This window comes from Eucalyptus grandis, chromosome 8 (assembly GCF_016545825.1).
Source record: "Eucalyptus grandis isolate ANBG69807.140 chromosome 8, ASM1654582v1, whole genome shotgun sequence".
In the NCBI taxonomy this organism is placed as follows: domain Eukaryota; kingdom Viridiplantae; phylum Streptophyta; class Magnoliopsida; order Myrtales; family Myrtaceae; genus Eucalyptus; species Eucalyptus grandis.
In genome coordinates this window covers 53,000,280-53,021,550 of record NC_052619.1, presented here as the reverse complement: position 1 = coordinate 53,021,550, position 21,271 = coordinate 53,000,280, and the positions used below count along the sequence as shown (strand labels likewise).

General features: G+C 40.5%; 2 protein-coding genes across 2 annotated transcripts; both read left to right on the top strand.

The window, feature by feature from the left end:
- The first annotated feature begins 13,878 nt into the window (after positions 1-13,878).
- Positions 13,879-16,730, top strand: LOC104414965 (disease resistance protein RUN1-like). Its single transcript, XM_039299110.1, has 3 exons — positions 13,879-14,856; positions 15,230-16,315; positions 16,477-16,730. The coding sequence occupies exons 1-3, from the start codon at positions 14,830-14,832 to the stop codon at positions 16,519-16,521; spliced, it is 1,158 nt and encodes a 385-aa protein (XP_039155044.1). The 5' UTR covers positions 13,879-14,829; the 3' UTR covers positions 16,522-16,730.
- Positions 14,213-14,825, top strand: LOC120287341 (toll/interleukin-1 receptor-like protein). The gene is made up of 2 exons (XM_039300118.1): positions 14,213-14,707; positions 14,814-14,825. The coding sequence occupies exons 1-2, from the start codon at positions 14,213-14,215 to the stop codon at positions 14,823-14,825; spliced, it is 507 nt and encodes a 168-aa protein (XP_039156052.1).
- Positions 16,731-21,271: the final 4,541 nt, after the last annotated feature.

Below are 21,271 nucleotides of genomic sequence, written 5' to 3'. Positions count from 1 at the left end.
AGCATGGTTCCTTTTAAATACCTTAAAATCCTCTTAGCTGCAATCAAATGAAGCTGACTTGGATCACTCATAAATCTAGACAGTAACACTTACAGCAAATAAAATGTCCTGGTCCGGTTCTTTGTGAGATACATGAGACAACCTATTAGACTTCGTACATCGAAACATCCACGCCTTCGGTTCCATCATTCTTCGCAATTTCTCTTTGCTGCCATAGGTGTACCGACACTTCGGCATTCTTCCATCTGAAATTTCTTCAAAATTTCCTTTAAGTACTTCCTCCGACAAATGAAGATTTCATAAGGACTTTGCTTGATTTCCAGACCTAAGAAGTAAGCCATTTTTCCTAAGTCTGTCATCTCAAAACAAGCAAATAGGCCTTGCTTAACATTTTCTATCAGCTGAACATCATTTCCGTTACCAAAAGATCATCCACATATAGAGATAGAACTACCACACTATGATTCACTTTCTTAATATAAAGAGTGAACTCACTCAAGCTCTTTTAAAACCTAAATCCAAGAGATATCGATCAATTTTTCCATACCAGGCTCTTGGAGCTTGCTTCATCCATATAAAGCTTTATGCAATTTGTATACACTCTCTTCTTGCCCTTTAACACAGAACCCTTCAGGTTGTTCAACAAAATTTCCTCTTCAAGCTCACCATTTAAAAATGCAGACTTGACATCAAGCTGAAAAATAGTCCAACCCTTCTCGGCTGCAAATGTGCCTAATAAGAGTCTTACGTGTCCAGCCTTGCAACCGGAGCAAAAGTTTCAGAATAGTCTACTCCCCATACCGAGCATAGCCTTTAACAACCAGCCTTGCTTTATACTTGTTAATGAGCCATCGGGATTGAGTTTTTCCTAAAGACCCACTTAACTCCAATTACATTCTTATTTAATGGCCTGTCTACCAATTCCCAAGTCTGATTTTTTTGAATCATTTTCATCTCCTCCGCATTGCTGCAAACCACTTCGATCTTCCTTGGCTTCAGCAAAATTTGATGGTTCGAGCACAGCCCACATTACTCCTTTCATAGATCTCAGCAAGTGTCCTTGTGCCTCTTACGGAGTTCATCATCTATACTTTCTTCCATTTCCCGTAATTTCATTAGTCTCCACATCAGTTTCAGGTTGTCTTTCAAAGTGCTTCAGTTCAATGTTCCTTCCATTTAACCAATTCCATTCATCTTCCTCTAAGAACATAACATCTCTCGCTCACGTAATCTTCCTTGTCTTTGGATAGAAAATTCGTAAGCCTTTGATTGAGAGCTATATCCAACAAAAATTCCAATCTCAGCCTTTTTATCAAGCTTATCCCTTTTGACATCGGGAATATGAGTATAACACAAACTTCCAAAACCTTCAAATTTTTCATGTAAGGTTTAGTGTCTTGCCACCCTCGAGAGGTGTTAGTTTCTCTAAAGCTTTTGTAGGTAATCTATTTAAAAGAAATACAGCAGTGTTGGCTGCCTCAGCCCAAAAACTTTTAGGCAAATTCTTTTCTTGCATGAAACATCCGGCCATCTCCATAACGCTTCTATTTTTCCTCTCACTAACCCCATTCTCGTTGAGGTGAGTAAGGGGCTGTAAATTGTTGTACAATTCCAGCTTGCTCACAAATCAGTTTGAATTTGTTAGCTGTATACTCGGATCCATTGTCCGACTCCGAGAGCTTTGATTCTCTTCCCACTTTGATTTTCAACTAATGCTTTAAACTTCATAAATACATCAGCTACTTCGGTCTTAGCTTGCAGAAAATAGATCCAGCTCATTCTAGTCGATCATCAGTAAAAGTAATAAAATACCTGCTTCCATTTAAAGAAGGTTCGACATAGGTCCACACACATCGGTGTGAACTAATTCCAGCTTTTGATATGTCTTCGAGACTCCTCCTTTGAAGGGAAATCTGGTTTGTTTGCCAAGAAGGCAGGTTTTGCATTGTGGAAGCTCTTCCTTCAAGCTTGGTAAATCATCTACCAGGCCATTTTTCTGCATAACCAGCATACTCCTCCTATGAACATGCCCCAATCTTTTGTGCCACAGCTCTATATTCTCTTCTGTACACTTCAAAGCCATCCGCTGCATCTCATTTGGCTTGAACACAAAACTTTTATCTCTCATTTGAACTCTCAAGACTTCATTGCTGTCAGTATCTTTAATGAGACATTCCCTTCCTTCGAACTTCACTATATAGCCCTTCTCCACTAACTGACCAACACTTGACAGATTCTGGTCAATATTTGGCACAAAGAGGACATCCTTGATTAACTTCACCCCCTGGTTTCCTTTAACAGCAACTACACCTTTACCCTGAACTTCAATATGCTGTCCATTGCCAATTCGACTTTGGACTTTATTGTTTTGTTTATGCTCTTGAATAGCTCTAAGTTGCCAGTCATGTGATTAGTACAACCACTATCTATCAGCCATGTACTATTTTCGATCAATATTCACCAGCTGAAGCAACAAATAAGTGCTCTTCATCAACTTCACTCACCGCCACTTGTGCTTCTCCCGTTTGCCGATAGGCTTTTCCTTTGCAAATAGCTTCCATATGACCCAACTTGTGGCATCTTCTCGCACCTCGCATCCGGCCTTTTCCAGCATCTAAAGGACTCGATGGTTGGTTCCACCACAATACCGACATGGCCTTTTATTATTTTTCCATTTGCTAGATCCACCAGCATTTCCTTCTTTTTGGTAAAAATTTCGAATCAGCAACATTTCCCTTAAACTGAATCCATTTCTTCCCTTTGCCTCCATCATTTTGCTTTACTTTGGCTTGCAATGCCCCCTCAACATAATCTTCTCTCCTCATTAGTCTTCGTGCTCCCGTGCCCGCAAAGCATTCAGCAACTCGCAAGTTTTATATCGCCAAGTCCCTTGTGTTTTCCAGAGAAGCTATAGTAGCTTCAAATTTTTCTGGAAGAGACACTAGGATCTTCCGAACAAGCCTATCATCCCTCAAGTCGGTTCCCAAAACTCGATTTTATCGGCTATTCCCACTAGCCTATCTCGAGTATTCCTTCACTGACTCAGATTCCTTCATCTGCTGTCTCTCAAATTCTCTCAAGAGATTCAGCACTTTCATACCTCTTATCTTCTCATCTCCTTCATATTCTTCCTTCAAGAAATCCCATATGACCTTCGCAGAGTCACACTTCATAATTCTGGTGAAGATGGTAGGCGAGACAGCAGCATACAGGCAAGATTTTGCCTTGGCTTTCCTTGTGGTTCTCTCTTTATGAAGCTTGATTTGATTCATGGTCGGATTATTTGGAAGTGGAGCAACTTCATAATCATCCTCCACAGCTTCCCACAGATCATGACCCTCCAGAAATGCTTTCATTTTAACAGCCCATGCTTGATAATTCTCTCCAGTAAATACTGGAGAAGCCATCGCAGAAAAACCACTTGAACTTGTCTCCATCACCCTCTAACCTCTTTGCAATACAATACTTGCTTCACTTCACAGTCCCTCAAGATCATTCGATGCTCTGATACCACTGTTGATTCTGATTAAAGCAGCAAAGAAGCAGAAAAACCAGAACTATAGATATCGAGGAAGAAAGATGAAAAAACAGAGGAAACAGAGAAAACAGAGCATGGAAACTGTCTTCTGCAGTTCTGATAAAAAAGTCAAGTACAGAACACGACTTAAACCAAAAAAAAATAACTGCACACACACACACACACGTTCAGCTTGTAACCGCACCTGAACAAGTACTTAACTTCCTAAATAACACAACAACAACTGCATAACATAATTGACTAAGTAAGAAAATAAACTAAAACAATATAAAACAGAACAGAGAAGTTTTAGTCTAAAAAACAGCAGCACTTAGACATCAAAAGATCCAACAGTCTCTTACGCTACTTGCTGCCTCAGAAGAACTTTCATCAAATAGTGTCGGCTCAAGCGGGGGCATGTGGAACCTAGTGATCATTAAAGGAAAGCTTTGCGCAAGCCAAGCGTCGATTCGAGAAAATCTTCCATATCCTTCGTATGTACAAACTCCAAAAGGTTTCCAATCCGCCGTACTACTTTCACTTGAGAAAGCAACTTGGGATCCATTTCTGGAGCTGATGCCAGAGCCACGCACAGCTTGACATCATTCACATTTCCATAGAAAATCTGAAGCAGTGGCCGACCGTCTTTGGAAGTAGAATCTCAGAAATCTTAGTCAGGTTGAACTCTAGGAGCATCAGAAGGAGCTTCTGCGCACACATAGGTATCTGGTCCCCATCCTCCATCGAGGTTGGGTAAAGAGGGAGAAATTGCACCTAGGATATGGATTTCAGGTCTTCTAGCTTATGCTTTAACTCTGGCATTACCATCCTTGCTGCCCTTATACAGAACATCCAGACTAAGCAGAATCCCACGGATGAATATATCAGAGCTTTCAGGAATCCAGGATGAATCCTCTGTGATGGACTCACAACTTGAAGAGCTGTAAACTGGAAATTGTCTCCTCCCTGAATTTTAAATGCAAAGTATGGATTGGCTGTTATGGTGAATAAATTCGAAAAGAAAAGAAAAAACCAGACTGACCCTGTGAACCAGGGTCATTTTGACGAAATTTTCGAGGGATTGGCGGTAATTACTTAGTTCATCTTTCACATTTGATAGCGTACTTTTTCCTATGTTCTCCTTCTATTTGAACTAAAACAAAACACGCCTTACGTGCGTGTTTTTGTTTCTATATTATTGAGTAGTTAATTGCAAGTTCCCATTGGTAACTTTCTCTCCCACGTTTATTAAGAGAATATTATATGGCTAGGGCTTATTGGATGTATCGACAGCAGACACCAAACTTGATAAGTTGGTTTTATATATATAGCACGAAATTTTCAGAAAATGACACAAAAGGCAATTTGCGCAAGGGCTGGTCAAGAAGCTTGTGTAAGTTGGCAATAATAAATTGACTATTATTTTTAAAGCTTTTCTTGGGTAATACAACAAAACAAGGTTTTGAAAAATGAGTAATATATAAATAGCGGGTGAACCGCCACTCCCCAACTTAACGTAACTCTTCAGAGAGTTGTCATAACAGAGCATTGGATCATCATCCTTGGTCTCGAGTTTTGCGTATAGTATAATCATGATGACGGTGGGTGCCTTTTGAGTCTGCAATGCAGGGTCTAGGAACGGATGGATGTAGTGCTCTGTTTTTTTCTGTGAATCCTGAACTGCTCTTAGGCTGTGTAGTGAATAGTGATTAGTGCGTTGAGTTATCTTCATGTGAGTGAACCATCTGAGTTTTGCCTGTCTAGTGTTTGGTGATCATGTGCGATTTTGGTGTTTTGTTGAAATGAACAACGTGCTTGAAACCATCATGACTGGATTATATGAAAGAGGTACCTGGAATTGAGCTTTATGCAAAGCATTTTGCTTGATTGTTGTTACACTGCTATGTGACCCGGTGTTTCGCGTGGATCAGTGATATGATCGTCATCATGGCTGAAGAGCTCTTGCAAATCTGGCCTCATGATCTCATGTTTTTCTGTGAGTATATAGTGCTGCACATTTGGTTCATTTTCATTTTGGAGCTACATTCAATTTACGTTGCTTGCCTCCTGTTTTTTTTTAGGCAATAAGTGAAGGGGATGATATCCTTTTGTTCTCCAGTAATTCTCTTAAAAATTTACCTTTCAACATCATACATAATGGCAGAAGGAATATCTTGAGGTGTAAGCTTCAGTGGCAAGTGTAAATCAGTCACCGGTCACCCTGTTTTCAAATTCGTTTCCCCGTGTTGTTTTTGAATATTTGGTCAGGTTTTTCTTTTTTGCATAGCTCTTATCCTTGCACCACAAACTCTTAAAATGCCTCGTGAGTGAATTTCTTTCTGGACATAAAGTAGGTGAATGGTTGTTGTAACCAGATGACTGAGACAATGATTAGTAGAGAAAACCAACCCACAAGATGAGATATCTTCAAAGAAAATGTATGGTGGCACATTTCATCACATCCTGCTCTCATGACGTGCCCCCTTTCTCATTAAGTTTTTTTGTCTAAAGCCTCTTCTCTGTGTTTATGCAGTTGAGTGAACCAAGCTCATGCTCGATTCCACTAGGCGATAAGACTGATTAGCATGTTATGTTTATAGTACTTGAATCAGCTGAATGATTCATCTGCAATTTCTTTGCCATGACATGTCAACTAGATATTACCACTGGGATATGTACTGCTTAAGGTAGAGACAGTCAAGTTGCAGCAAGGATCATCTTTACATATGGTTTTGAATGCCTACCATGGTAACCTATATACATCGAGATAAAGAAAAACCATGACATGCCCCCTCAAAAGCTATGTATTGATACTTACAAAGAATTGCAGCAGGCTTGTCATCCTATCTTCTGTTTGATGCAGTTACCATGCAAGCATAGCAGGTAGCTCCACCTGTCCTACAGTGCAGAGACAAGTTTTTGATACAGGTGAAGGAGATATTACTGCTGACACGGTAGGTTTTCCTGCTATATGTTCCCTAATTTTTCAGGGTAAATAACTTGAGAAATTTTCTTTTAGATTTTCGATTAGATAAAGAAAGTGGTAACTACATAGAGGAGAGGAAGATGAAAGTAGTCCTCGCTATTCCAGTGCAATCACCATCATTGTTGCCAGATTATGGAGACTAGAAGCAAGATTCATCTTCCGAGACTACTATCCGAAGGACGTCTCACCTGTTGGAGTCGAAAATGCATTGCCTTTTCCCAGGGTGTGATGATCAGAAAACATTAATATAGCCCTTCATTTGCTTTATGGATTGAGACGGCATAGCATCTAATACATGCACTGTGGCGTTGACACGGCCTTGGCTGGGCTACTTGTTATTTATATGTGAATGGAAATCAAGTTGCTGCATGTCACCTATAAATTGATCAACCTTTTTGTAAACTAAATGGGAGTGTATTGGATAGCATTTTCTCATATTATCCATGTGTGAATCCGTTTCTATCTCTTGTGAAAGATTGGAAATCATAGCATATGACTTATGCTCTCACTCTTATTATCCGGAAGGATTGTCTTTTAATGGCAAGATCCTAAGGGGTTGGACATGACAGAAGATTTTAAGGAGTTAAAATCTTCACTCAGCATGGCGATTCAAAGTTGAAAGAGGTTAGTTTTCTTCCTGATTGATTTGAACTTAGGTCAACTTTCTCTAGTAAGATCATTGGGAGATGGTTTCCTTCCACTACACAAGCCACCCCTCATTGCCATTTTACACAGATGAGGAGAGGAGACAGAATAGGGGAAGAACTATTAAAAGAAAGAAAAAACTTATGACAAGCATAGGTGTTGAGTTGGCAGAATCGCAAATTCAGTCATAAACTTATTGTATGAATCCAAATTCAGTTTTATATATTTCAGTTGTAGTCCTAAACTTTTGAGTTAAAATGCAATAAAATCCTTTTGGTAACTTTGTCTAACAATTTTTATGTGACAGTCCAGTCATCGTTGGCCGTCTTACGTGTAATGACGATGGCATGACTAGACCGCTACGTTAGATTTTCGTTTTTTTCTTTCCTTTCCTTCATTTCCATAGCCCCCAAGGTCGAGCCTTACCATCCACAGTTAATGGCATTCTTTGCTGTGGCATCGCGTAGCATCCTCGATAAACAGACAAGCTAGATCTAAGCGAGATGGCTCGTCAGCCATCCAAATCTAGGCTTGCCAGCGAGCCACCAAACCTTTAGACATGGAGGCTTGGCCAGTGGCCGTCAAGTTCGCTGAGATTTGGACGGCCACAGGCTCAATGGCCATGGATGAGCTCGACCACTCCTCTTCCATGGCCGTCGAGCTTGGCTAGATCTTGACAGCCTCGAACTCAAGGCTCATTGAGGACTAGCGGAGAGAGAAAATAGAGAGACGGGTTTTGGAGATGAGGCGAGGTGCTCTTGACCGTGTGGAGGGACCAATGCCAATGGCAGGCCGTCCATCCTAGACTAGCTCGATGGCCATGAGAAGCTCGTCGACTCCGGATTTGGAGGTATGCCAAATTTGGTTGAGCTGAACGCCATGCTTCAAGCTGAGCGGCCATGGAAAGCCATGGAGCCCGATGGCCACTGAAACTGACCGTCAAGCCTCCACTTTTGGAGGCGCCGGGTCTAGATGAGCCGTGACCGTTGTTAGAGGTCAACTTGGGAGAGAGCGGGACTAGGCAAAGGGCAACGGCTTGTGGAGTTGAGCAGGGAGGATTTGATTGCATTTTCACTCAAAGGTTTAAAGCAATATTGATTTAATTAAAATATTTTGGCATGAATTTGAATTTGTACAATAGGTTTATAATTGAATTTGCGATTCTCCCATGTTGAGTGACAATGTTTCCATGCTAAAGAATAATAACATTTAGAAGAACGTAATTATATTCAGACGCTCAAAAATCTTGTCCTATTTTCGGAGAGATTTATTTGTGAGAAACATGGTTCTTTAGGTAGTGTTGAACAGATATGTAGATATACCATAGTACTGAAGCATAAAGTACCATATTATTCCTCCATTTGGATGTAATGATTATAAAATCTCATTAGAGGCTAAGAGCAAAAATTGGTTTGTTAGAAGGAAAATCAACAATGACCATATGCATGGAGAGTTTGTGATGTTCGTTTCTCTTCACTGTCGTTTTTCTTTCTGCCTCTCCCCTTCTTTTGAGCTTTCAAAGAAGATAATAGCAACTTTGCATTCTTGACTTTGTCACATTCGAAGTATGTTGTGATATCACATTGAGACAACGACAGTATCTGTTGGAGTCAACACCTAATGCAACCCACAATTGTCGACGAATTGAAGTCGGCTAAGAAAGAGGAGAAAAGTCCAAGATGTTCTTCAAGCATTTTCTGAAGAAAGAAGAAAATAACAAGCAAGAGGAAGTCAACAATTGTGGCTTTACAAAAGATGAAGAACGTGTACAGCCTGCAAAGAAATGCCAACTGTATAGGTCTTGGGCGGTGGCTGTCACCTTTGAAAGAAAGGACTGAACGTGAACAAGAAGGAAAGTTTCTATGGGGGAATCCCTCCATAAAAGGGTTATGAATCATCCTTGTGAGAGTGCGTGGGGTTAACCCTCCACCGTTTGAGTGTGACGGGAGAAAAAATTATCTTGAATGTCATACTTGTACTGCAGTTTAGTATAATAAGAGTGTTTGAATTGTCTATTACAATTCTCTCGTGTTACCATCACAACGCTTCTACATACCCTATAAATAGTATCAGAGGAAATAAGTTGCGCACCCTACCGGATCACCATGTCTAGCAAACTAAGATAATTCTTGTGGTTCTGACATATATATTTTCTTTTTTGTTCCTCAAAGCTAGTGCAACGTGAACATTGTTTAGGAAATGCCAGATGAAGGATGGTGGCCTTTTATGATTTCGAGAGGGTATTCTTTCGGACGCTTTTATGAAGTTGCCGTTGAATGTTATCAAATAAAGGCAAGCTGGGGAAAAAACAAAGTGTGCATCGTGCACTGTGAAGTGTGAGCCCCGAATGCCTGCACGTTCGCTCCTTGAGATCGGAGACTCCCTTGGCTTCTCGTACTTACTCCATCCAGATCTTGAGCGTTAGGTCTCATCTCTTCTATAGACTAATGGTCTCACAATGCCTGCTTGGCGGAGAAAAGTTCGAGACCGTTAGTATATTGGAAAGTGGAGGGGCACATCTCTTTGACCAACATAAAAAAGAACTGCTTTTCGAGATTAGATCTGAGAGGAATCATTTTTTCCCCTCATAATCGTAGTCTATGAAGTTGGAGCCCAGTGCTAATACAAGAATCATTCAATGTAGATATCTTTAATTTTGAAATGCTGACAATGATGGCATGTGCCTATCCTAATTTTATGGGGTAATTATAGAGGAAGCTAATACTCTTATGTCCATTCTTCCCTAGATAGAGCAGAATCTCAACAATCACGACTCAATCATTGAACAAACAAATTATATCGGAAGCATCCATGAATTTGCTATTGCCCCTTATATTATGTGTTAGATGTTGAATAACATCGAACCTAACTATTATTTGGTTGTACATCATATAAGTTCCAAACCTTATATATTGTTAACTTTGTCAATGCCCAATCACGTTGCAATATTATATCGAAACAGTACTACCGTGTAATCTCATGTGGCGTGTTTGATCATCTCGGAGCTTCTAGTCGGTGTGTCACGATCGACTATATTAAAAATTGGAACACTCCATCAATACAAATAATTTATCGTTCTCTCATTGAGATTTAAAACTCCTAGGGAATAATTTATGTTCTTGAGATTCAAAAAGAGAAAGTGTTTTTTTTTTTTTTTTTTAAATGAAAACTTTGCACTATGCTATGCTAACGTTCTTCCCAGGAGATATATAACTCCTTAAGGTGTTAAACTTCCCTCGAGATTGAACACTCCAATGTTCACGTGCATTGTCAACTTTGACAGGCTGGAGTGATGCTGCAACGAATCATTCTTATTAAACAATTGTAGCATACTGGCCCACGACTCTTTGCATATTTAGCTAACTAATCCTGGCTACTAAGTTTAATGACCTACAAAGATATCCATTATTTGTGAGTTAGGGGCTTATAAACATTTTCCATCTCTGGCTGCCCCTGCTTTTGCTGATATGCTGTTTGGTATCTCTTTAAGATCACGTCAAGTGAAATCAATGGAGAGGAGTGCAAAAAAACAACGTACCTATAAAAATGATGGAATAGTAGAGAGCGCTTCTTTTACTGACACTATGAAAGAAGGTTGGGGAATGGTTAATTCATCAGGATATGAATATGAATTGTTCTTGAGTTTCAGAGTCACGTCTGCTTCATTTGTCTACTGTTGTCCACGCGAACAGGCACATTAAATTTTTAATGACCATCTTGGATGAGAGTACTTTTGGATTTCTGATACAAGTTTCGATTTTTTATGATGAAAAAAAGTTAGAATAATTAGTGTCATAGTTAATATAGTTTAGGATTTTTACGTGTCGCCCACCCATTGCCATCACAAGCCCTCACCTTCATGTGTGAATCCACCGGCGACATTAACTCCTCACCGATTTGACTTGTTTGCTATCCTTTGGTATCTTTTTTTTTCCGCATGGAACTCACAGCCTATGTCCAATAGAAGTCGCGACAGACGGAGGTTGCTGGTCTCGCACGGCCGTGGTTGCATGTGGCCGCGGTATCGGGGCTCGACTCAATTAACTTGCTCGATTTTTTAAATTTTAGAACTTTGTAAGATTTCAAACTACAACCATCCCATCAAATGAATTGCGTTGGATAATGTTTTGATTTGATCTAGAGAGGCTAAATGTCCATATTTCTAGAAGTGACATTAGGAAGAAATTATTTATATTATAGAGATTCAAAAAGGTTCGAACTTTTGTCTTTTGTCTTTTTTTTTAATTTTATTTTAAGGGGAATAAAAACTTTGCACTAACCAAAAAAAAAAACTTTGCACTGTGCTGTGTCCAATGTAAATGCAATCATGTTGTTTGTTGAGATGTAAGACCCTTCGGAATTATTTAAGTTTTGTGCTATGTCCATATTTCTAGAAGTGACATTTGGAAGGATACTCCGCTAGCCATGGTCTGTTGGCTGATTTAACCTTTCAATGACATTCCACCACTTTAATACTTCAGCTTACACTTGTTTGCAAGCACAGCTGAAGTATTTTTTAAATACATTGATTTTTTTTTTTTTTGGTAATATGAAAGCCTTGGGCAAGAATTCAAACAGTCACCGAAGTGTAGGATTCGTATTTTAGTTTTGCTCATCAAATAAAAGGATGTGGTCAAATATGAACTCAAAAAGGAGAGTGGAGGGCCAAATCTCTAGAATCAACCTTAGAAAGGGACAATTTTCGTTCCCGAGATATGAGAAGAGACAACTTACATCAAAGTGGATGTGCTTGGTTGGTCTTGGAGACCAACTTATTATGCATCATAGCACGTGAAACGTTGTTGCTACTATTCTTTTTTTTCTTCCTCAAAGCTAGCGCAGTGTGAACAATGTTTAGGAAATGCCAGATGAAAGATGGAGGCCTTTTCCGATGTGTAGAGAATAATCCTTCAGAACCTTTTATGAAATTGCAGTTGAATGTTATCTCCTCAGAAGGCATTCAGAGGGGGGAAAAATAGTGTGCACCATACACTGTAGAGTGTGAATCCCAACACTTGCCCATTCGCTCCTTGAGAGTTTAAAGTGCCACTTACTCCCTCAGTAGTACCAACATGCGACACGACACGTCGATATGTTATTTCCCAAAAATAAAGAGTTTCGACACGTTAAGACGTGTTATATATTAAATAAATATTTTTATTTTTAACTAATTTGATTCAAATTCATAAATAAATAATTAATTAAAAAGAGTCTACAATGAATTTACACTAATAATATTAATGAATCAATTCATTGGAAATCGATATTTATCCATGTTTGGAAATATGTTTTTAATTTTAACAAAAATTATTGATGAAATCGATAATTAATAATAAATTGGGAAAAAGCCACGAAAAACCCTGAAATTTATCCAAAGTGACACATTTACCCCAAACTTCTTTTGTGACGTGAAAAATCCCAAACTTTCCAAACCGTGACACATTTACCCCATCAAGGGCATTTTTGTCTTTTTATTCTTCTTTTTCCTTTTTTTTTTATTATTATTTTTCTTCTTCTTCCCTCCGCCGGCCATGGCGGAGCCGGGCAGAGGGAAGCCGGCGTTCGGCAACCTCACCGGCGTCGGGCGAGGACGGCCTCGCCGGATCTCGGCGAGGGTAGGGACACCCTCGCCCGACACGGGCGAGGGCGGCCTCGCGGCGACGGCGAGGATGGCCCTCGCCGATCTAGCGAGGGCGGGGACACCTCGCCCGATGCAGCGAGGGCGGCCCTCGCCGGCGACGGGCGAGGGCAGGGACACCCTCGCCCGACGCAGCCTCGCCGGCGTCGGGCGAGGACGGCCCTTGTCCGATCCGGCGAGGGCACCTCGCCCGACGCAGCGAGGGCGGCCTCGCCCAACGCAGCGGGAGGGCCGCCCTCGCTCGACGCCGCCGAGGGCCGCCTAGCCCAAGGCCGGCGAGGGCAACCCGAGGCCGGCGAGGGCAGCCTCTTCGGACGCCGGCTTCCCTTAGCCGGCCGGCCCGGTGGAGGGTAGAGAGAAAAAAAGGAATTAAAAAAATTTAAAAAATTTAAAAATGAAAAGACCAAAATGCCTTCTAATTTTGGGGTAAATGTCACATAACGAAAGTTCAGGGTTTTTCACGTTACAAAAAAAAAAAAAAATGTCATGGTTGGCAAAGTTTGAGATTTTTCACGTCACAAAAAAAGTTTGAGTAAATGTGTCACTTTGGGCAAAGTTTAGGTTTTTCGTGGCTTTTTCCCTAATAAATTAGAATCAACTTATTTAAATAAATCCATAATCTTTTACAATGATAAAAATTTATTATCATTTAAAATTCAGTACTTTTATATTTTAGAATTATTTTTTAATCTCATTTTTTTTATTAAAAAAATCTCCTTGAGGGGTCCACCGCCAACCCCCACTCCTTTCTTTCTTTCGTATATCCCCCCCCCCAAAATTTATTTCAATTTTTTTTTTCCCACTCTTCCCCACGTCAGACCATTCCCCCTCCCCCTCCCCCAAATTTATTTCAATTTTTTTTCCCACTCTTCCCCACGTCAGACCATTCCCCCTCCCCCTCCCCCTATTTCAATTTTTTTCCCTCCTCTCCTCACGTCAGACCATTTCCCCCCAACCCAAATTTATTCAACTCTTTTTCCCCTCCCCACCCACGTGACAGGCTGTCACTTCACCCTCATCAGCCTCTTTTTATATCCTTTTCGAGTTTCCAAAACCCAAGCTAGCGCGCCCTTCTCCTCCTCCTCTCGCCGCTCGCCGCACCCGCACGACCCCCTTCCTCTCCTTTTCCTCTCGATACTTCTCCGCCTCCTCGCCGCACGACCCCCTTCCTCTCCTCTTCCTCTCGATCCTTCTCCTCCTCCGCCTCGTCGCCGATCCGTCGCAGCATCAGTGGCCGCCCTCGCCTCAGTCTCTACTCTTTCTCTGGCGGTTTCTCGCCGTCGCGGGCTCGCCGTTCCTCGTTACTCCATCCTGATCTTTAAGTGCCGCCTCTCATCTCTGCTGTTCCACCATTCCCCTGTATTTCTAACTAAAAACCTTCTCTTTGCTAACTCACAAAATGCTTGAGCACTTGCGGTTGCCCTGTATGGTGACAGTTGCTGCCATAGCTCTCTCTGCCATCCTGTTCAAAGAATTCCTGAAGAAAAGAGCAGGTCAGACCGCTGTGGAGGGCAGTGCAGATAATGATTCAGCTACACAGAATGGTACCGTAGAGAGGGCTGCTCGTACTTGCACTACACCACAAGTTGAGGAAACGGCAACATCTTCCGGACATGACTATGAAGTATTCTTGAGTTTCAGAGGGCCTGACACACGATCAGGTTTTACCGACTACCTCTACACTAGCCTTACAAATGCGGGAATCTGCACATTTAAGGATGACAAAGACCTCCACGTTGGAGAAGAATTTGCCCCAGAACTTCTTGAAGCAATCAATCAGTCGAGGATCTCAATACCTATCTTTTCAAAAGGTTATGCCTCTAGCGTATGGTGTCTCAAGGAGCTAGTTCAGATGGTCAAGTGCCAGAAAAATGAAAGACAAAAGATCATGCCCATTTTTTATGATGTGACACCTTCGGAGGTTCGACGCCAAACCGGGAGTTTTAAAAATGCTTTTGTTTCACACAAAAGAAAGAGGCGATATGACGAAAAGACTATTGCAGAGTGGAAGGATGCTCTCACTACAGTCGCGGATATAAATGGATGGGACCTACAAAGCATGCCCAACAGGTGACTGCTTTTAGCATTCCATCTCATGTGCCTTATATCGTTAAACTCGATGCATTTAAATTGGTTTCTTTTCTAAATTTGTGTTAGTCTTGTTGAAATTGAATTGTATGCAATTGAAATTATGCAGCAAAATCAGGCTAAATAATATCACCATGTCAATTTTTGTCCCATTTCATTCCCAGCAAGCAACATTTTTCGTTAGTTCAGGTCATTCATTTACCCTAAGTTCCAGTGCTAGTTTATCAAAATGGTATAAATCGTTGAGGAACGCATTTAGAATAGGTCTGTAGTTTTCAATTTGGTCTTGTCAGAGCATAGTTTGGCTTAACTCAATTTTCTAACTCATTGCCTTTTGACTTTCAACAAACAATAGGCAAGAAGGTCAGTTTGCAAAAACAATCACACGAAGGTTTTCAATGAGTTGAAAACGGCTTATTTGGAAGTATCAAATTGCTTGGTCAATGTCGACAACCATGTGGATGCAATCATGGAATTGATAGGTCCTCATACAAGTGAAACACGGATTATAGGAATCTGTGGGATGGGTGGCATCGGGAAGACGACAATTGCCAAAATCATCTATAATCAGCTTTTAGAAAAATTTGACTGCTGTTGCTTTATGCCCGACATCCGTGAAAAGTCAAAATGTGAGGGCATTGAATTCTTGCAAAATCAGCTCATCTCCAACATCCTCAAAAACAAATGCACAGATATAATGAACATTGATGATGGGATTAAGACCATCAAATACAGATTGTCTAATAAAAGAGTCCTCCTCCTTCTCGATGATGTGCATGAAAAGAAGCATATGGATGCACTTGCAGGTGAGTGTGATTGGTTTGGTAAAGGGAGCAAACTTATTATTACTACTAGAAACAAAGAAGTTCTTGATGTTCTTGGAGTGAAAAGCTATTATGAGCTTTGGGGCATGAATCACGATCAATCTCTTCAACTCTTCAGCAAACATGCTTTTAGAAGAGATCATCCTTTGAATGAGCATATCAAACAATCCGAGAGGGCGATAAAAATTGCTGGAGGTCTTCCGTTAGCTCTTGAGATCATGGGTTCACTTTTATCTAACACTAAAGAGGAAAAGTGGGATTCCAAATTACGTAAGTGGGAAAGTGATCCTCATAAGGATGTCCGAAGTAGATTGAAAATAAGTTATGATGAATTAGAAGAAAAGGAAAAGCAAATATTCCTTGATATAGCTTGTCTCTTAATTGGATATGATAAAGACATTGTAGTTCATTTTTGGGAATCTGAATTCCATCCGGAATATGCCATGGATGTTTTGGAGAACATGTCTTTGATAAAGATTAGAGAGGATAATAAAGTGTGGATGCATGACCAACTTAGAGACCTCGGAAGACAAATAGTTTGTCAAGAAACGAATATAAATAAACAAATTAGGGTGTGGGATCGTGAGAAAGCATTGGATTTGCTGAAGAGCCCTAAGGTAAAATCCCCTGTGCATTAATTTCCAAGTGACTTATGGACATTTTTGCTTTTTTAAGATTAATGGAACGGTAGTACTCAACTCAGTCCCTTAAAATAGTGAATTTGGCTAAATGTGTTTCCCTTCAACTCTCTTGTTTTTAAAAATTTTCCTTTGGGCAGACGAAGAAAAAAGTTGAAGCTCTTCGCCTCCGCTTGGACCATTAGCACCGTTTTACCTGCAAGGACTTTAAGAGCCTACCAAGGCTAAGGTTCCTTGAGGTTGATGACTCGGAGCAAACTTTTTGTGTAGAAAAGATGCTTCTTCAGCACAAAGGGCCATCAAATGTTCTTCCAACTGATGTTTTGAATTCAAATCTCCTTCCACAATTACGCTGGCTTTCTTGGCGTAAAATTCACCCAACATTTGAGATTACAAATTTTTTCATGGAGAATGTGATTATTCTTGATCTATCTTGCAGTGAAATTACACATGATTGGAAGGGATGGAGCCACATGGAGGTATGTTTTATGTTAGACAACACTTATTCTTCCGTCTCATTAGATTCAAAAGTAAATTTTGCATGATTTTTCTTTTATAGGTGATTAAGAATTTGAAAGTTCTGGATTTGGCCCATTGCCAACACTTGGAGAGAACCCCCAACTTCTCTGCTCATTCAAATTTAGAACGTTTGATCCTATCAGCGTGTGAATCATTAATTGAAATTGATGGATCAATTTGTCAGTTAAAATGCTTAGTTTTCTTAGATGTGAGCAATTGTCGGAATTTTCAGAGGCTGCCGGACGAGCTAGGTGAAGATCTTGCAAGCCTCAAATACTTATCTCTAAGAAGTTGCAAGCGCTTGTGGAGGCTTCCGGAGACAATTGGGAATTTGGAATCACTGACTAAGTTGGACATAAGTGATACGGACATCAAAGAACTACCAGATTCCGTCAAAAAGTTGAAGAATTTGAAAGTAATGAAGATGCAGTATATTTGCATATACAAAATACCAGATGACTTTTGGACGATAGAGAATCTTGAAAAAATAGAAATCATTGGCAGGAATTATGCTGTTGGCGGTTTGCCCATGAAAATTGGCAATTGCATCTACGGGAATAAATCTCTAAGGATCTTGAAATTGGCAGGGCTGATAATATCCACCCTACCGAGGCTTCCTGAAAGTCTTATCGAATTAAAACTACAGGAGTTAAGCATGGACACGTTTCCGGATCTCTCGAATCTCTCTGACTTAAAGGTATTGGATCTGATCATTGGCCCACCCAATTATGGTCGGAAATCTGATGGGCTTATGGAAGAACCGATGCCACGGTGGATTGGTAACTTAAGCAAATTGGAGTCTCTGCACTTTGTTAGGAGGACCGCCTCATCGACCGACCTCTATGTTAGGAGGATCCCGTCGTCGACAGACTTCTATGTTAGGAGGACCGCCTTATCGACAGACCTCAGCCTCCCTCCTCATCCGCGTCGCTTCCCATGGCTTCCCTCAAGTTTATCCTCCTTAGATGTGGTCGGTTGCGACTCACTTTGCTCGATGGATCTATCAAATTTGAGGAAACTATCGTCTCTCTGGATTTGGAACTCTGCAGTTGTAGAGATTCGAGGCCTTGGCTGTTTGGAGAAACTACAAGATTTGAACCTTAAGTGCCTCGAACAGCTGGCCATGCTACCTGATCTAAGCAAGTTAAACAAACTAAGGCGTATTCAAGTATGGAGTTGTGATAACCTGGCTAAGATTCAAGGTGAACTACCGCAGTGTTTGGATACACTTCGAATTTTTTCCTGTCCTTTGTCACAAGAGTTGCCCAATCTGTTCAACTTAATGGGTAAGACAGATGTTGAAATAACAAACTGCGGCCAGGTTCTTAAATATGCTCGCATGAATCGACATCTCGTTGCTGCTTCAGGGCTTTAAACAGATGCAGATCCTACCTGATCTAAGCAATTCAAATGAACTAACATTTCTTCAAGTAAAAAACTGTGGTAATCTAGTTAAGATTCAAGGCAAACTACCGCAATCTTTGGAAGAATTGAAGATTGAATCCTGTGAATCTTTACAAAAGTTGCCTGATCTGTCGAGCTTGAAGGGATTGCGAAAGGTTACAATAAGACGTTGCGGGAAATTAGCGGTTGAGGAAATTTCTCAGCTTTGCTCAGAGAAGTCAATCAAATTTGTGGGAGAAGACGATGAATAAGTGCACGTTGTACTTGGAAGCTTTTTTGATGCGCGACCACAAATTATTGCCTTGTGTTCAAACCTTAAACGAATTGAGGTAAGTACATGTTTTCCTTTTTTGGCAATCAAATTCTTTTACAAATATGAATGGAGAAGTTTCACATGCACTTTTTAATAAGCTTTTTGCGGGTTCATGTCTGAAAATCTGATGAAGGCATTGAAATTATGATACCTTTGAACAGCCAGAGAGCTCTTAATTATGTACAAGTATTTGTGTTCTTTTCCTAGTTTGGTTTGGCTTTTTTAGCTACATTTTCTTAGGATGGTTTCTCCTAGAGGTATGCGTGTCAATTGCATCGTTTTTATTTGATATGTAACAAATTATTATAGATCCCTGTCGATTTGCTGCTTCACAAATATTTCGAAATTGATAACCTCGCTTCGCATTGGAGATAACTTCGCTATGCCGTAAATAGATGGAATGTGTGTTGGAAGGTCATACGACTATGGTTCTCATCCTGGAACTTTACAGCATAATTAATTCATTATTGTAACTTTGAAGTAGACAGACCCTCTCTATTGCTATGCTTAAGTTTAGTTTATTTTTCAGGAAAGGTACGCTTATTACTGCGATTTGCAAATGTTATGGAGAAGTCAAAATGAAGAAAGACAAATTTCACTTGAGTAGCAGCGTCAATAGTTCGTGCAGCACAACTTCCATTCGTGACAGGACAGGAGAAACCATCTAGCCTCTCCAAGGTTACATAAATCATCTTCTTAGTTAAGGCTAACTTTCAGGAGGGAACTATCTTTCATGGATTTAACCACAATGAGGGAACCACCGCAATTCCAAGATTAAAAGTGTGGCAGCACTGGCTAAAGCAGCAGCACCAGAATATTTTATCTCAACAACGATGCCTTCCATCATGGCAATCTTTGACGGGCGCACTGATAAAAATCGTTCTGTGCAGCAAACATCGCCTACAGGAGTAACTGAGAGAGTGCATCAGTTGTTGTACCAGTAAAGAAGAAGCACCCTTTTGCCGATAGTTGAATTTGTGAAATAGTTATTTTATCAATAGATCAATAGTTAAATTTACTTTGAACTGATTATTCATGAGTTAATTAATTTATTGAGAGAGGCCATAAAAGATTGAAAATGCATACGACTAGAGAATTTAATCATAGATAGATCGTTTGATCATAAGGATTGACAAGGACAATATATGATATCGCAAGTTAATTAGCGAACGGATGCAGATCGATTCAACAGAAGTAAGTAGTCGATTTGCGGGTAATTTCACACAATTACAATACTTGCCGTGAATGACAATAAACCGATTTTTTATTGATCTTGTACTAAAGGCGAGTAATTGATTCTTTGTGATTACATGACAACCGAGGGTTATTCATGATTTGAAGAGACACAAACATGGATTGAAAATTTATCAACCACAGGTCAAATGCGCAAAAACCCTAAAAGTCACCTGATAGTTTAGGTCATACTATAGTTACATTTAATCGATTTTAACTATGAATTTTAATTTGATTTCAGGTATCGAACTTTCAAGGATTTCAAGACCAACCTGCCTCATTTACCTACCAAAAGCTTTAAATTTTTTGATAAGGATTAGTAGGTTGGGAATTGGAAGTTGGAAAAATGAGTCGGGTCAAGCGAAGGCCCAATGGGCCTCACCCTAGGAAGTGTGGTCAAGAGGAGCCAATGACAGCACCAAGTTCAAGCCAAGCCCATCCAAACCCATTTCAAGCAATTGGACCTAAGGGCAAAATTGGAAATTTATGTAAGGATTGATGAAATGACCAAAATGCTCTTTCCGAAGATCTCAGGCATTGAAGAAGATAAAGACAAAAGGGGCAAATACTTGGAGGAGAGGGTTTTAGGGGGAGTTTGGTGATCTGCACTTGAGTGAAGTAGATTTGGAGAGAAAAATCTTGCTCAAATCACTCACTCTCTCTCTCTCTCTCTCTCTCTCTCTCTCTCTCCCCCCTTCCTCTTATCTAGTTCGGCCAACCCTCCTTCCCCAGCCATCTGTCTCATTTTCTTCTCCTTCTTCTCCTTCTCGGCACCACCACCATCACCGCCCCTTGCTACCGTTGTCTGCCGTCCATTTGTGCCACCATCGTTGTCCGTCTATGCAACCATCGCCGTTTATCATGCCGCTCATCATCGGGAGGCACCATATGCAAGTCACCGCCACCACTCAAGCTTAGTCAAGCCTTCAAGCCTTGTTGAGCCATTGCCATTGGTGCTGCCGTTCAAAGCGCGAGCACCATGTTCTCATCACCATCGCACTATCGTCGTCGTTAGCTCGCCATCACTATTAAACGGTGAGTTAACTTCCTAATCTTTGATGGGGGTGTTAATTGCATTTAGGGATAGTTTAGACTATGGTTCATTGTAGTTAGTCTTAATTAATGAAGGTTTAGTTGATAGGTTATCTCGATAAGTGATAAATAGAATTGATAGGTTATCGCGATACATGATGTCATGTCCTGATCCTCCGAGCGCATGCCCATCCCTCTCCGGTCGATTAATAACGACGTCCCAGGACATATTGCCGACTCATTCATTTTAATACGCATACGAAAGCAAATAAATAATATCCAGACAATAACATAATGGGATTGAAAAGTAGGGCCACAAATTTTTCAAACTGAAAACACAACCACACACACACACACACACACACACACACACACACACACACACACATACATACATAGCAAACCATGTCATATATAATACAAGTTGGTTTATT